We start from the raw sequence: 15,756 nt of genomic DNA, 5'->3' as shown, positions 1-15,756 counted from the left end.
TAATCCAACCCTCCAACAGCGAGGCAATATTGATAACTGATGATTTGTACACATGTAAGTTCTGTGCGACTTTACCTGCACAAACATTTGGTTTATCATTAAGATAGACATTTAATATTTTCATACAGACCATAACTAGTTGAAGATTAGATTGTACTGTATCTATGATAAAACACACCCTTTATTCTAGAAAATTGTTGATTTGATGGTGAATTGTTGTATAAACCAAGCCAGTAATAATCACCAGAGTTAAAAACAGGAAGAAGCTTACAAAAAAATTGAAAAAATGCCACCTTGAAAAGCAGCTTGCAAACGATGCTGATACTAAAACCATGGACACCAAAGGTTACGGCACTTCCTGTTTTCGGTGAATCGAGGGAATTCTTTTCTGATGCTTGCTCCTGTATTTAAACACTACATCTTAAAGAATGGTGGTTCATTCAGCTACGAGCTTGACTACAAACTATGTTCACCCCGTCATGGAGCTCAATATTATTGTAATTTCATGATATTTCTTGACCATTATAATGATAAAGACTATCACCAGAATAACTCTTTAAAGAATTTGAGATAGTAAAGTGTCATATGACTCTGGTTATCCTGCTGATATGGTGCATAACAATATAAATGCATAGCAGAAATTGTATTCTTAAGACATTTTAAAGGTACCATCAACTAAGGCATTGGGAATCCAAATACACACACACACACACACACAGCAGTTTAGTCACCATGGTAACCACCCCTCTTCCCTCCCTCCATCTATTCTCCTCCCTCCCCTCCCCCTCTGCTCGGCTGAGACGGGGGGTTTGCTGCTCCCATCATGCTTTGCGAAAGCAAACAGGAAGCAGACAGTGAGCAGCAGAGTGCACGGCGGTGTAGAGGAAAACAGACTGATGGTGGAGGCAGAGGCACCACTCAGGGAGGGATGGCTGATGTTGCCCCCTTTTGCTCCTCTGCCCCTCTCTGGGTGAGTCTTTATTGACCAGAAAATCAAATATAAAAGCTCCACAAATCCAGCTAGACTGGGGATAAAGCATGTAAAGCTAACATGCAGACAGGTGATGCTGCCGGTTGATTTAAAGAGGCAGTGCAGTAATCCCCTCAAACTGTGAGGGGTCAACTAAGGTGACAGGACGTGCGGAAACTCCTAACATGATCCGGTTGTTTGGTTTTGTCCCCGTTTTGTATGTTGGAAGTAATATTCCAGTCTTGCTGTGCATGGATATGGTCATGGGAACACCACACACCAAAAAGAAGCCCCTCTCTCTGGTGATATTTCTGTACTGTTACATATGTAATTCAAATCTTAACCGTGACTAACTGTGTAAGAAGAAGTCTATCATGTGTTCACCATGACAATGATGCCATTGAGTCCAGAATATAATAGACACACTCACACACTTGCACTCTCACACACAGACTCACATTTGTCTCAGTGACAGTGGATGTAGTTCTGATTATAGAGACAATAGATACATTTACAGCATTACGGATGAACCATATAACCCCCATCATTGTGTTTTGGTAAGCTTTTAACCAAAAGGTAATCACTACTGAGTCAGCAGCAGCTATCTCAGCCATTGAACTCAATGTGTCCATGTATCCTTTATTCCAAATGATACAGCATTTCCCGTAATGGTCAAGCAATTGTGTGCAAATGCAAGAAATGTAACTCAGGTTTTGAGTAACTCTCAAACTACTTCCACAGAAAAGAAACAATGAAACTAAACAAGTATAACAGGAATATTATATTTATAGTATGTTTAATCATAAACTGGAATTAAATGTGTTTCAAAGATGCGATATTTAGCTCAATAACAAAATGGGTTTTACGTTTAGCCCTCGTTGGTTGATAGTGAAAATATCAAACAACTTTCTAAATGATTAAACATTAGGTGTTTTTTATGTTTTATTAATTACAGTACATTTTATCTTTTGAAAAGACCAGATACTAAATCATATTTGTATTGGTGCACAGCTAAAGTGTTACATGTAGTTCAGAATAATTCAATAACAGTGTTTTGATTCAACCTGGCAGGTACAAATGAATGGTAGTCACATTGTTTAACACACTAATGCCCAATCTGTGTGTATTAGCTGAACATTTAGGTTGTTTCTGGCACAGTTCACACAGATAACAGGGGCACTTCTTTGGCTAGTTCACCTCAGGCACAGTTTATCTTCTGTTTGCTGTGTAATCAACTCTGTCCACAGGGTGTATTTAAACAGTATAACAAACTAAACTAATTTTCACTTTGACTATGCCTATTTGCCCAGCCTTACTGCAGGGGCACGTAAAGCAATGATCGAGTAAAAAAAAAACATCTAACCCGCCTCTAGACAAACACACACATACTTTCTATTGGTTCAAGAGTGGACAAGCCCAACCCACTGTTGGTGACCAAGCCAATAGGGGGCCAGAGTGAGGGTGAGCAAAGGGCTGCTCTTATCTCTCCATTTATCCAGCAGAGATAACCCTCACAACTACTGCCGTCTGACATCAGAGACATATTAAGAGTGGAGGAGAGGCAGATATATTAGGAAGAAGTTGAGGCAATCAACACAGAGCTGATTTAAACACATCAGAGATTTAAGGTTTGTCTCAGTGGCAGTGGCTCTACAGGTGAGTGTCTTATACTGACTGATAATGTGTGTCCAAGAAATGACAAAGCTAGTATTTATTCCTCCTGGTGAAAATCTTAAAATATGATTTGGGTTTAATTGGAGATTATTTTGTTCTTTTGAGCACATTTGTATTGATCTGCCGGTGAAATTATGTCTACAGCGCATAGAGGATGCACATGGTTTAGTAGGTAGTTTATATCCTTTTTAGCCAGCAGTGCTATTAACATTCTTCCATGTAGTATTTTGAGTATATCTACAATCCTTAATTATCCAAGTATTGCATTAACTACTTTTGGATGTGTACGGATTAGCAGATATTTTACAATTCTGTTGTTATGTTCCTATCAGGAGGATTTTCCATTTAAGTTTGAATTGATTTGAGTTTGTGAGAGAGAATTCTGAAAAATAAAAGAGGTTCTTTATAGAGCATTACCAAACTGCCGAGGTGTTGGTCGGCTCTTTTTCCAGCCTTCAGAGTAGCATTTTTTTATTTTTACTTTGCATTTTCAATACAAATCTTATTCAACTTACTTTGTGATTTGTCTTTAATGTCAAACCTATTCAAAGCTGCTAGCTTCGTAAACTCAGTTAAAGGTTTTGTATTACAATTTTCATTTCTCCAAACCTGTTCTCTACATGTAAATCAACATCCGTCAGAGCACTGTTTGACATCGGCTGAGTATAAGGCTCTTGTTGACCCTTTTCAAGTTGAATAGGAACTACCGGCTTCCATGGTTACATCATATTGTATCTTTATTGTTGTGTTTCACAATTCACAAAACTAGGGACAATAGTCCTCCTGGCTTCAGTAGTTTAGCACTTTTTGAAGACTCAGCAACTAAGGCTCAGAATGACATTCAAGGTTTTTAAAATACATGAAATTGTACACAATAGTACTCTTAGATTGTTGTTGTCTGAACATGGCAATAATAAATAAAAATTCATGCCAATACTGTTGTTCGTTGCAGTAGATTGAAAAGTTGATATCGCAGACCTCATATGACCGGTTGTAAATTTATAAAATGTGTTAATTTGAGGAATCATGTGTATGCTTTCCTTTACAGCAAGTTGGTACGCAGTTTCTTTCGCCCCTTTGGACTTCTAACATGCCTTGATGAAAAAAGATTTGAACTATACATGAAAGGCACAGGGAGGAAGCTTTCAGGTCATTTACAAGCAGTGTTGGGGGGCTTTTATCACATGATTAAAGGCGCCAAACATTGATTAGAAACAGTTCACAGAAACCGTTTAAATAGTATCTTTACAGCACAGTTTAGGGTTGACGCTGAAGTACATTTTGTATCAAAAGGTCCTCAGTGTGACTCCCGTGATGCTCAGCAGTTAATCAGGCCTGTGTGTTTCTCTTCTTAAAAGAAACCTTGTTGGAGACCTTTTTGGTCTTTTTTTGTTATGTTCTTTTACTTTATGTGTAAGAGCTACACAGGCTCATCATTTATCTCCCGTACCTTTTATCTTTTAAAATGTCAGTATGGATTTATGAGACCAACATTAAAACGAGCTGGCCTCTTTATTTTTTATTGGAGCTTGATTTCCATGCAAAGTAAACAATCATTGTCCTTAAAAAAAAAAAACTACCTAGAAAGAGTGAGTAAAAAACCAAGAATAGACAGAAAACAGCAAGATGGTTCTTAAATCTGGTGAATTTATCTGCAACACATTTGATGTAGGCACCCATGAAAAAGACGTTCCTCTATTCTTTATCCCACTGACATATCAGTCTGAGCGAGCCGTGCCACAGGAAGTCGCGGCACATACCAGTGTTGCGATGACTGAGGCTTATAGCCCATCATTTAGAAAGCTTCATGGTTTCTGTGACATGGTAATCTTTCCCGAGGCGCAGCTGCTACTGAAACAGCTAACCTTGTGAGACAGGCCTCCTATAATCCATCACCCACTGGCATTATACCTATACACGAGTGCCATACACATGTTGAACATTTGCTTTCATTGGATGAAGTCTAAGTTGCATGGGCAGTGTCAGTTGTGGGTTTTTAAAATCATTTTACCAGTTTCATGATATAATTTATTATCTGTATAAACTTGCTGAAACAGGACTTCACCTAACAGTTAAACTCTGTTACAAGTGTAGAATACATTACTGCTTTAAATCTATCTATCTAAAGCTATCATGAACAGAAAAGAAAGAAATTGGTAAGAAATAAACAGTTCTTTAAGATCTTACATCAATAAATGTTGACAGCTATGTAGCTTTCTCCTATGTATCTCTTTGCAGCCCACTGACTCTTGTACATGTAAATAGTTAATAGCAGAGCACAGTGGCCTCCTGCAGTTTCAAAATAACAAGACTAAGCGACAAGCTGTGCCCGGAAATTCCTTTCCTTTCTGCACCACTAAAATGTCACATACTTACTTGCAATTGCTGACAACATTTGCTAGTTTTTTGGATTGGAACCCATTATACACTTGAGAGATTTTAGTTGCACATGTCAGTTATGTTGTTTGTAGAAAATGTGAGCCAATCCTGTAGAAGTTTGGATTATTCTTTGGTTAAGGTGTAAACTTTGACCTGCTGGTGGCATTACAGGAAATGTCAGGGGATATTCAAAGTAATTAGGATTCATCCACTCGGCACCAACGTCAGTAGAATTCATCCTCTGGGGACCATTAATGTCTGTACCACATTTTAGGGCAATGGAGATTTGTATTTAATAAGGATCACCCAAATTGATCCCAAAGTTGACAGTGGTCAGGGTTCTCTTGCTTTCTATACATAAATGTTCTCAATGTTACCATCGCTCTGACATAGTGTAATAGTCCTTGCTTAACCTTACCAACCATATCAGACACAAGTGGAGTGCTGTGCTGGTATCAGCATAGTGAACAGTAAAAACATAGAAGCAGTTCAGGTGAAAGTGGCATATATATGGCTTAAAGCAGACAGAATACCAACACTACTTGTTTACCTAATTTTATTTAGTACGTTTTTAGTTGAAATGTAGTATTTTACTTGAATGTGCAATATGACTTGTCACTGTCACAGGCTCCTACCTATTTTCTACTGGGGCACTGTAATACGTTACCTTAAAACTTTGTATAAAACTTTGTATATTGTATATTGCATACTTTTATTAAGATGTATAGTATTAACTGTATTGTAATTTTGGAGCAACCTGGCAAAAAGAATTTCCTTCGGGATTAATGAAGTTCTATCTAATCTCTAATCTAATTGTATACAAATCATATACTTGCAGTGTTGATGACTGAGATACATTCTTTCCTATGATTGTCTCATTGGATGTCTCAGTTACTGACTAACCTGGGCTCTGGGAAAGGGAGGTCATTAAAACTGTAATGGTCCACTGTAAAACCGTTACCCTTACCATGAAATGTGCTGGATCGTCATGAAATGTTTTCTGTAACTTTGTATTGATGTTTAACAGGACAGGTGTCTTTGGAAATAGTTGTAGTTGTCCATAGGGTTTGGAACATGACAGACTTTCCCATTAAACACTTAATCAGTAATCCAGATTGAACATTCACTCAAAGGGCTGATAGATAAGTTTAAAAGATAATAAACCAACAAAAAATATGCAAGTATCACTGCCCCTACAGGGTAAAGTTAATGTCTAGATGCCTCCGTATTCAACTATATTGTGAAAGTGACCTAACAGGAAGACAAAGTATTATATCTATTGACTGAAGTAATCTCCACTGATAATCACTGTTTCCTTTTTCCTGTCTGTCCTGCATATCTTCCTCCCTTCTTTTTCCTAGATTGTGCAGGAGCACAGCTGACCCCATTATTCAATTGCCTTCCCTTTCGGCTTCTGCCCCTTCTTCCCACCCAAGACCATGGAGGAGGTCACCCAGGTCCCGCCACCCGTCCTGGAACGTCGGGTTCGCCAGCGACAGACCACAGTTTCAGTCCTCAAATCCAAGCTGAAGCATGGTGTGACCTGCTCCGTACCAAAAGTTCGATCCACCCTCACCGGATTCTTCCCTGTTGTTCGCTGGCTGCCTAAATACAAGCTCAAAGAGTACGTCTTGGGCGATTTGATGTCCGGGGTCATCGTTGGAATCATCTTGGTACCACAGGCCATCGCCTACTGCCTGCTGGCAGGAGTGCCGCCCATCTATGGTTTATACACCTCTTTTTACGCCAACATCATCTACTTCCTCATGGGGACGTCTAGACATGTCTCTGTGGGGATCTTCAGCCTCATGAGCCTCATGGTTGGACAGGTAATGGATCACACAATGTAGGTCTTTAATGGAATGGTGTTTAATATGTTTTCTATTTCTTAACCACCAAGGTCTTTGGTTCACTTTATCTGATTGTATCAAGAGGGTTACGGCTAAATCTTGATTTCTAATTTTCATAAATGTTGGTGGATCGATGTTGAATGGGCCAAGAAAGAGCACATCTAAATGAATTGGCACTTCCAATACCTGTCAATGGGAAGAGGTCCCTTGAGAAATCATTGATCACATAATGCTACTGAGGAAGGTTTAATTAAGAGTTTTATTAACAAATGTCCGTTTCATTTCTTGCCTGAAGGTGGTAAATAAGGAGATGTTCCTGGCTGGATTTGACCTCAATGAAGACTCCAAAGCTTCTGGTCTGGTGTTAAATGCCTCCCTCGGCTCTAATCTGACAATTGGTTCACCTCACAGTGTGGAGCTAATGGGTGTGCAGTGTGAGAAGGAGTGTTACTCCATCTCCATCGCTGCTGCCCTAACATTCATGGTTGGCGTCTATCAGGTAATGGATGCAGGAGCAATTATTGACTTCTTGTAAATCTATGGAATGGATGGATGGTTTCTCTTTTTGTCTTTACAATGTTCGCAAATCCATCCTTTCATCATTATCTTCCTCTTTTTTCTTCTTCCTCTCCTCTTTTTCTAATCTCCTCACCAGCTCCTTATGGCCGTGTTTCGGCTAGGCTTCGTCTCCGTTTACCTTTCGTCACCCATGCTTGATGGTTTTGCTACGGGAGCCTCTTTCACCATCCTCACCGTACAAGCTAAATACCTGTTGGGCATAAAGATCCCACGTCACCAAGGCTACGGCACAGTTGTCGTCACCTGGTTCAACATCTTTGCCAACATTCATAACACCAACCTGTGTGACCTCATCACTAGTGCAATCTGTATCTCTATATTAGGTATATTTTATACATTTCCCATCAGATTCTTAGTTATAAACTGCCTCGTGGGCTGTAATGATACTCCAATACCTGGGGACATTTTTAAAAGCCTAAAAAGCTCATTCTTAATTTTCTTTAACAAGAATGACTCATTTTTTATTTTAGTGGCAGGAAAGGAGATCCAGGAGCGCTACAAGGATCGCCTGAAGATCCCTTTCCCGACTGAGCTGATTATAGTGGCAGGAGCTACGCTGGCTAGTCATTTTGGGGATCTGAACAGCAAATATGACTCCAGTGTTTCCGGTCACATCCCGACAGGGTTCATTCCTCCTCAGGTGCCCAGCTTTACTCTGATGCCACGGTTGGCACTGGATGCCATTCCTCTTGCAATCATTAGGTAATGTCCAACACATTCAACAACATCTTTGCTTCTACATGTGTCTCTTATCTGTGTTGTTACAAATGCAATTTCGTAGCTGGATTATCTTCTGGCAGGGACACCTCATTTTCTGTTTGCACCAAAATAACCACACAGCTATGGACATTTCCTCCACTATATTTTATGTCCTGTGACTCTTTAATTAGTGTTTCAGTATGTCGTTTGGAGACAACACCTGTGAGTTGGATGTAGAAAAGTCAGAATCAACATAGATGTTTTTATTTTTAAAGTAAATTCAGATTGAAGATAGTAAAAAAATATATAGCGAAAACCAGCCTTGAATGATGGGATAGTAGAATCCAAACTATAACATATAATAAGTACCCTGTATCAAGATTGATGCAAAACAAGTTACATTTGACCTTTTTATAGAGGTTTAGCAAAAGAATACCCACCTCTGGAGTCATTTGTGTCTATTTGCCATATCTCTGGAACCCATCAGTCGATTTTGATGATTGACACCACTTTTGAACCGTTAGAGCCAATAGAATCCTAAATCCATCCAAACATTACTATTGGTGAATGAGAGTGATGCGCAGCCAGCATGCCCAAAACTGGAAGCTGGGTTACAGCTCTCATACACTCTACATGAAAACTCAGCTTATTGACATAAATATGATGATGTATTATCAGTAATCATTTCAAAGTGACACAGAGGCATTGGATTAACCTTCAGAAGCGTTTTTAAGCAATTTAATGCCATTAAACACAACTTTTGATCAGAAAACAGCAACGGTAAGAAGTATTTGCTGTTTTAGCCCCGTAAAGCTAAGTTGTGTGTTGTCTTTGCTTGCTTTCACCGCTGCGGGTTTTGGTCGCACAGTAATGATACTTATACCATTGGAATCTGTGGAATCTCAGCTTTCGATATCTACAGTAGCGTTTTTATATGTACAAAAGTTGTGGGGCACGAACAACTTAGATGTGTATAAGCTTCTGGTGCCTTTTTAAAACACGTAAACAAATAGCTGTAGGCAATCCATGGTTCCGATAGAGAGGGGGGGGGCTATAAGGAAAACACAAGACACTCATGAGGTCACAATATCAATCTATCCAGCAGAGCAATAGCCTATAGGCAAAACACAGAAGATCAGGAAAATATATGACATCAAATGAACTTATCAAAGCTGAAGTAGATGGTCAACTTCATTCATTTTCTATCCGTTTTACTGATTTTAATCGCTATAAGCTGCTCTCTCTCGTCTCCTCTTCACATTTAAACTTTTCGCGGCACACGTACTTACAGCCAATCAGTTCTCTGAATTATGAGATGACGTTTGGTGGGTATGTCAGCACAGTGGCCCTATGGTGATTATTCTTTAGCCGCACACATTGAATAGAAAAAGACTGAGCATGCACAGTGTAGTTTTTACAGCACCCGTTAATTTTAACAGCAGAGAGAAGGGCTTGCCCCACATCGCTCTACACGGCTCAATAGGCACACTGTAGACACTAATTAGAAGAACGCAGACTAAAACAGCAATGTACAGACAAATTAGATGACTAAACATGATCTTAAAATATATTTTAACTAGGGCTGTCAAACGATTAACATTTTTAATCAGATTAATCACAGCTTAAAGGTGGGGTAGGTACATTTGAGAAACCGGCTCGAGATCGCTAGAATTTGAAAATACACAACCGGAGAAAATCTGCCACTTCCTTATAGAGCCCCTCCTCCAACACACACGAACGCGCACATGACCAATGAGGGCACGAGATAAGTTGGTGCCCCGATAGAAGGCTGACAGGCAGGTAGGCCATCCGTCATACTGTAAAAAGTACAACCACTGTACTTTTTACAGTATTACGGCTTCTACAGATGACATTTTTTTATGGATTTTTTGTCAAAGCACTTAAGATATTAATTGCTATCGGGATGTTAAGAGCATTCCATGGAATATAACAAAAAGTGTATCTCGAGCCGGTTTCTCAAACTTACCTACCCCACCTTTAAAAATTAATTAATCATGATTAATCACAATTCGAACTATGTCCAAAATATGCCATTTATTTATGTATATTGTTGTGGGAATGGAAAGATAAATGAAAGAAGGCGGATATTCCATTTAACATACAGTATCTATGTTTATTATACAAAAATTCTGCGTGTCAAAATGAAAGACAACCCACACATGCGCAAATGCGCTTTGTGACACAAGTGACGGTACGCATTTCAGATTACGCACATAACCTGCGTACTAGTTGTCTGTTACCTGTACTACAGCAAAAGTATTCTCCGTCGGGACTTCCTGCAACAACACCACGTCGTTATCTTGATTCTGATTGGCCAGAAGACATTATCAAAGATGTTCTATTGAGAAGACGATCACTACGTGACAAAAGTTTTCAAAACCGTGGCTACTAAAATCAATCTTACTAACTGCTGTCTGTGCAATTTACTCCGCGCGAGTTGGCAGACTTTATTTTGCTTACATCATTTTTCATGGTGGGGCTAAGCCATTTATTGATATGGGTGTAGCCTACCCCAGCCATACCCTGGCGCTGCCACTGGTGGCATGTATGGGGCGGGCCATTCTGCACATGCGTTAAATGCGTTAAATATTTGAACGCAATTAATTCAACAAATTAATTACCGCCGTTAACGCGATAATTTTGACAGCACTAATTTTGACAGCACTAATTTTAACATATATATGTTTTGCATATTTTGGGAATTATTATTTGCATTACTTTCTGCTGACACTAGGTGGGGCTGTGCCTAATGACGAGTCACCACTGGATATCTAGTTTGTGCAGATCCGATGAAGTATAACGTATTTCTACCGTGAGTTATGTGCTAAGTGCGTTAGCACTCTTTCGCTTAATGCTAATTCAGAGGCTCGGCGTTAGACTTAAAATGGTAAAAATGGTTCATATCGTCAGGTAGCTGAGTTTCTTCCCGTTAAGTGGGTATGACACATTCATAGTTTGTTAAATGTTAAGAAGCCCTCAGACGCTGTTTCTTGCAAGAAGTTGGGGCTCCCGGGCTTAACAGGTTAACGTGATTATCAGGGCAACTCAACGTCAATGTATAAACAAACTTTCATTTTATCTTGTACTGTAGTTTTGCCTTCACGGTGTCACTGTCCGAGATGTTTGCTAAGAAGAACGGATATACAGTCCGTCCCAACCAGGAGATGCTGGCCATCAGCTTTTGCAACATCATCCCTTCCTTCTTTCACTGCTTCACCACCAGTGCTGCATTGGCAAAAACTATGGTGAAGGACTCAACAGGCTGCCAAACACAGGTGAATAATACACTTTGGAAAATTGTTTGTCCTTTTTGGAGTTGATGGCAAGTTCTGGCTTTACTTGCCTGAGGAAATGGTTTCATAAAAAAAATCACTGAAGTTTGTTCTGAGTTGTAGAATCCCGGCAGAAGCCAAACATAGTAGTATTGTATCTGTTAATGTTAACTCTCTCTAACTAAAACATCTCTATGTTTCTGCTCCTCACTCAGATATCCAGTCTGATTAGCGCCCTGGTCGTCCTTCTTGTCCTCCTCTTCTTCGCGCCTTACTTCTACGCCCTCCAGAAGTGCGTTCTTGCCTGTATCATCATTGTTAGCCTTCGGGGGGCACTGAGGAAGTTTAAGGATGTCCCGGCAAAGTTGCGTGCTAGCCAAGATGACGGTATTGTTTGGCTGGTCGCCATGTTCGCCACGGCTCTGATCAGTGTGGAGATTGGTCTTGTGGTCGGGGTAGTGTTTTCTATGATCTGCGTAATCTATAAAACCCAGAACCCTAAGGTGAGTAATGGACCTGATGATGATAATTACAAACACTGGCCTTGTAATTTCATAATTTCATTTATTCTGATGTCCGGTATCAGGTCTCTCTCCTTGGCAAGGCCAGTAACGTCGATCTTTACGAAGATGTGGAAGAGTACAAGAACCTCATGCCACCACTGCGGGTTCAGATCTTTCGCTTCCAGGCTCCTCTGTATTACGCCAACAAGAACTCATTCCTCAGATCTCTCTACAAAGCTGTCGGAGTTGAACCTTTCCTGGAGCTGACTAAGAGGAGAAAGGAAGAGAAGAAAGCTAAAGAGATGTCTTCGAAGCAGATAAAGGCGAATGGAGATAAAAGCAATGGCGAGGTTGTCATTGGACTTGTCGAAAGAGAACTGGATTTCCACACGATAGTTTTAGACTGCTCCGCTATCCCGTTCATAGACTCCACAGGCATGGCCACTTTTGAAGGGCTGGTCAAGGAATATGGAGAGATAAGGGTGAACGTGTTCCTCGCAAATTGTAACACCTCAGTCATTGATCTCCTACAGAAGGGACAATTCTTTGGGAAAAATGACAAAGACATGAGCAGTCGGTTGTTTCATACAGTTCACGCTGCAGTTCTTCATGCAAAAGATTCATACGCAGCAGCAGAGAGCAGGTCTGAAAACTCTGGGGTGTAGAGAAGGTCGAAGGAGAGGCAATTTTGGTATGCTATCTTGTCCTCTAAAAAAAATCTGCATTAGGTTGCTTTGAGGCAGCCTTTTACAAGTTTAGTCCAAGAAAACATGGAGGTACCAAGAAAATCCAGGTAGGGATTGCAAGACAACTGCAAACCAGGCTTTGTGGCATCCAGCATATTTTCATTTTTTCAGTACAGGAGATGCAAATAGTACAGGGTCCAACATAGTCAAAGAATAACTAGAATAACTAACAGGTTAGTTCCTATTAAGTTCCTAATTAATAACTGGGTATGTCATTGTTATGACCTGGCTCAAAAGGCCACAACAAAGAGGAGACACACCATATCAACGGTTATAAAAATATGTTTATTAAAGCAAGTGATTCAAATTAGCCAAATTAATCAAGTAAAGCATGAGGTGTGAACGTCAGTGGTATCAGTAATGTAACTGCAGGGTGAGGATTGCATGAACATGTATGTGTGAGGGTGTTGAGGTGCAAAAAGTAAAACAACTGGAAAAACTAATAACATACTCAACCGGGTGCCTGTAGGAGAAAGCAGAGGGAAGACAGAGAGGAGCAGAGGCTTTTAAATAGCAGCAAGGCACCAGACCCAGGTGCCCTGAGTTACTGCAATCAAGACAATCCAGACAGCACAGCCACACCCTGGCCGTTTCTCAATGTCGAGTACACATGCTGCAGAGCAACTATTTCAAGTATACTACGTCATAGAGTGGCGCAGAATGCTGGGCATTTAACATGTATTTAGACAGTCCTTCGGCGCCACTCCATGACGTAGCATACTTGAAATAGTTGTTCTGCAGCATGTGTACTCGCGATTGAGAAACGGCCCCTATCTAGATTAACCCACAGGGACATCACAGTCATATAACACTGTCAAGAACAGCGTTCTTTGCAATGAAAGCAGTTTTTACATTTTATATCACTTCAAGACTTTGGCTGGAGTCCAAAATGGCTCCAATCCAGAGTCAAGAGTTCAGACGTGAAGCTCCATCCACTATCAGCTGTATTTCCTGAAGTGCCAACTATCACATTGCACCTCAATATAATATCTTAAAGGCCAGTTAAACTCTTCCTGACTTGAAGCTGAAACACTTTTTTCGTGGCAGGAATAGAAGCTTAAAGTGAATCAGGAGGACTGAGTACTTTGTTATCATACCTGGGATCATTAAAACATATACTCTTGCCCTGATCACCAAACAATGATAGAAACGTTTTCTACATCTGTTCTCGTAAAAATAAAAGACTCCAACACATTTGTGATGTCTTTTCAGGGGCTGTATGGAAAAGCAAGTCATTTATTTTTATTTTTTATTTCTGATGGCAGCTAACAATGCCATACAGTATGATCACTAGTAAGAGAGGATTGCTGCTTGCTACCACTAGTTTATTTAATCAAATGTTTTATTACTTGCAAAATAAGCAAACACTGTGTCTCTTAAATCACTGTTTTCCCTTATGTCTTTCATCCTGTTGCTGCCAAGTACAAAACGTAAGGTAAAATAATAACACGGTTTTGAAAGTAGACTAACTTTTGGAATACATCAAAAAAGTATGTAGTTTTATTTTAAGATTAACATGTCTGTGTTAAATGTTGATGAACTGCCATTTTAATAAAATGTATTTTTCATACACTTGTTTGCCATCAAACCTTTTTTTAGTGTATTAATTCAAGTCAGCTTGACCTTCATTATTGACAGTGTTGACATTCAACAACCATATGTGAGTACTGCCTTAATGTTCAATACTTGAATTAAACCGACTAGTTTTTAGGAAAGATATTGTGTCTGTGAGAGTGTTATTGGCATGAGTAAACGTGTTGTTGCTTCAGCTCTAAGGATTGTGTTAGCCTCTTTCAGCTTGTGTTTTGGTTTTAAGACCAAAAACGTTAAAGTATTATTTTTGAAAGATTAATTCACAATCTATCATTTAATAATGCTGTGGTTAGTATGTATAATCCACAGACCTCAATGTAATCAGTTTATATGGTTATTTTTACAGTGACACTAAGAGTAAAACAAAAAGTTGACAACAATAAATGACAGAAACTGAAAACAATGTAAAAGACACAAACAATCTAATAGTCTAGCAGGAAGGGCCCTCAGATTTTGAGATACCCCTACCCGAGGTAGAACAAAACACAACAATGATTTTTCTTATCTTTAGGGTCTCCCATTAATGAAATTGATTGTTGTCAAATTTTATTTTGGGGGGAAAAAAATATGTTTGGGTTGTTCTTTAGAACTACCCCAATCCCTGAAAAAGAGCCAAATTAGACCAGGCCGAATATGGGAAAGGTGACCAAAAAGCCACTCTTTTTTTTTTTTTTTTAAATAATTGTCTGACTATTTGGTGATTAATTAAATAATGATAAAGAAAAGATAAGAAAAATCATTATTGTCATTTGTTCTACCTCGGGTAGGGGTATCTCGAAAACTAAAGCCTTTTTTGAGGACTTGCTGCTAGACTATAAGGTTATATATATATTTGTAAAAATATAAAAGATATTGCCATTATTTTCAAGATTTTAAATAAATGTAAAGTCTTCCAATTAAAAGTTCACCGTTACTTGATATGTGATGATTCAGTTAACCTGAGCAGCTTTAGCAGTAAACACTGACTGTGCTGCTGTGTCAGGCTCCACACAGCTATCCATTAGTCCGTGATGTAATATGCAGATGGCTATTATTTGCTAACATAATTATTATAATTTCAACTACTTACATAATATATTGCTACAGTCAGTCATTCTGAATGATAGCACTAACAGCATTGCATGCGGCTCTCTGTCTCGAAAGCAGAAAAACGTACATATATACAGTATATGTAATTATCTATAGCATAGTTACACATTCAAGTGTATCTTTTATTTATTAACCTTGAGAATACTAACAGTCAGCTGTCTGTCTTTACCAGGATGTCAATGATTAAATAAGTTAAAATAAAAGTTAAAAGTAAGGTCATGCACGTGTCATTGCTGCCATATAATCTATGGTTCATTCCAGTAAAATCAAGTACAAGCTAGCTATATTATGAAGATTTTTAATCATTACTTTGTCAGAAACCATTTGCAAAAATATTCATTATAGCATTATGAGGTGATTTAGTGATAGCATATCATTTTC

General features: G+C 39.1%; 1 protein-coding gene across 2 annotated transcripts; it reads left to right on the top strand.

Moving 5' to 3' along the window:
* Nucleotides 1–864: 864 nt before the first annotated feature.
* Nucleotides 865–14,265, top strand: slc26a1 (solute carrier family 26 member 1). 2 transcript variants are annotated; one of them, XM_034096615.2, is made up of 8 exons: nt 865–970; nt 6,385–6,852; nt 7,169–7,372; nt 7,529–7,775; nt 7,923–8,154; nt 11,264–11,447; nt 11,660–11,947; nt 12,031–14,265. In XM_034096615.2, the coding sequence occupies exons 2-8, from the start codon at nt 6,463–6,465 to the stop codon at nt 12,610–12,612; spliced, it is 2,127 nt and encodes a 708-aa protein (XP_033952506.1). In that variant the 5' UTR covers nt 865–970; nt 6,385–6,462; the 3' UTR covers nt 12,613–14,265. The 2 variants fall into 2 exon arrangements, with proteins under 2 accessions (XP_033952506.1, XP_033952505.1); XM_034096614.2 differs by lacking the exon at nt 865–970 and adding an exon at nt 2,473–2,626.
* Nucleotides 14,266–15,756: the final 1,491 nt, after the last annotated feature.

Source organism: Pseudochaenichthys georgianus, chromosome 12 (assembly GCF_902827115.2).
Source record: "Pseudochaenichthys georgianus chromosome 12, fPseGeo1.2, whole genome shotgun sequence".
NCBI lineage: Eukaryota > Metazoa > Chordata > Actinopteri > Perciformes > Channichthyidae > Pseudochaenichthys > Pseudochaenichthys georgianus.
This window is presented reverse-complemented; position numbering and strand designations above follow the sequence as displayed.

Excerpts from the sequence above, each read along its gene's own strand:
- slc26a1 (XM_034096615.2), top strand. The coding sequence starts at position 6,463 with ATGGAGGAGGTCACCCAGGTCCCGCCACCCGTCCTGGAACGTCGGGTT. Across the intron at positions 6,853-7,168 it reads TGAGCCTCATGGTTGGACAG|GTGGTAAATAAGGAGATGTT; the intron begins GTAATGGATCAC and ends TCTTGCCTGAAG. Across the intron at positions 11,448-11,659 it reads CAACAGGCTGCCAAACACAG|ATATCCAGTCTGATTAGCGC; the intron begins GTGAATAATACA and ends CTCCTCACTCAG.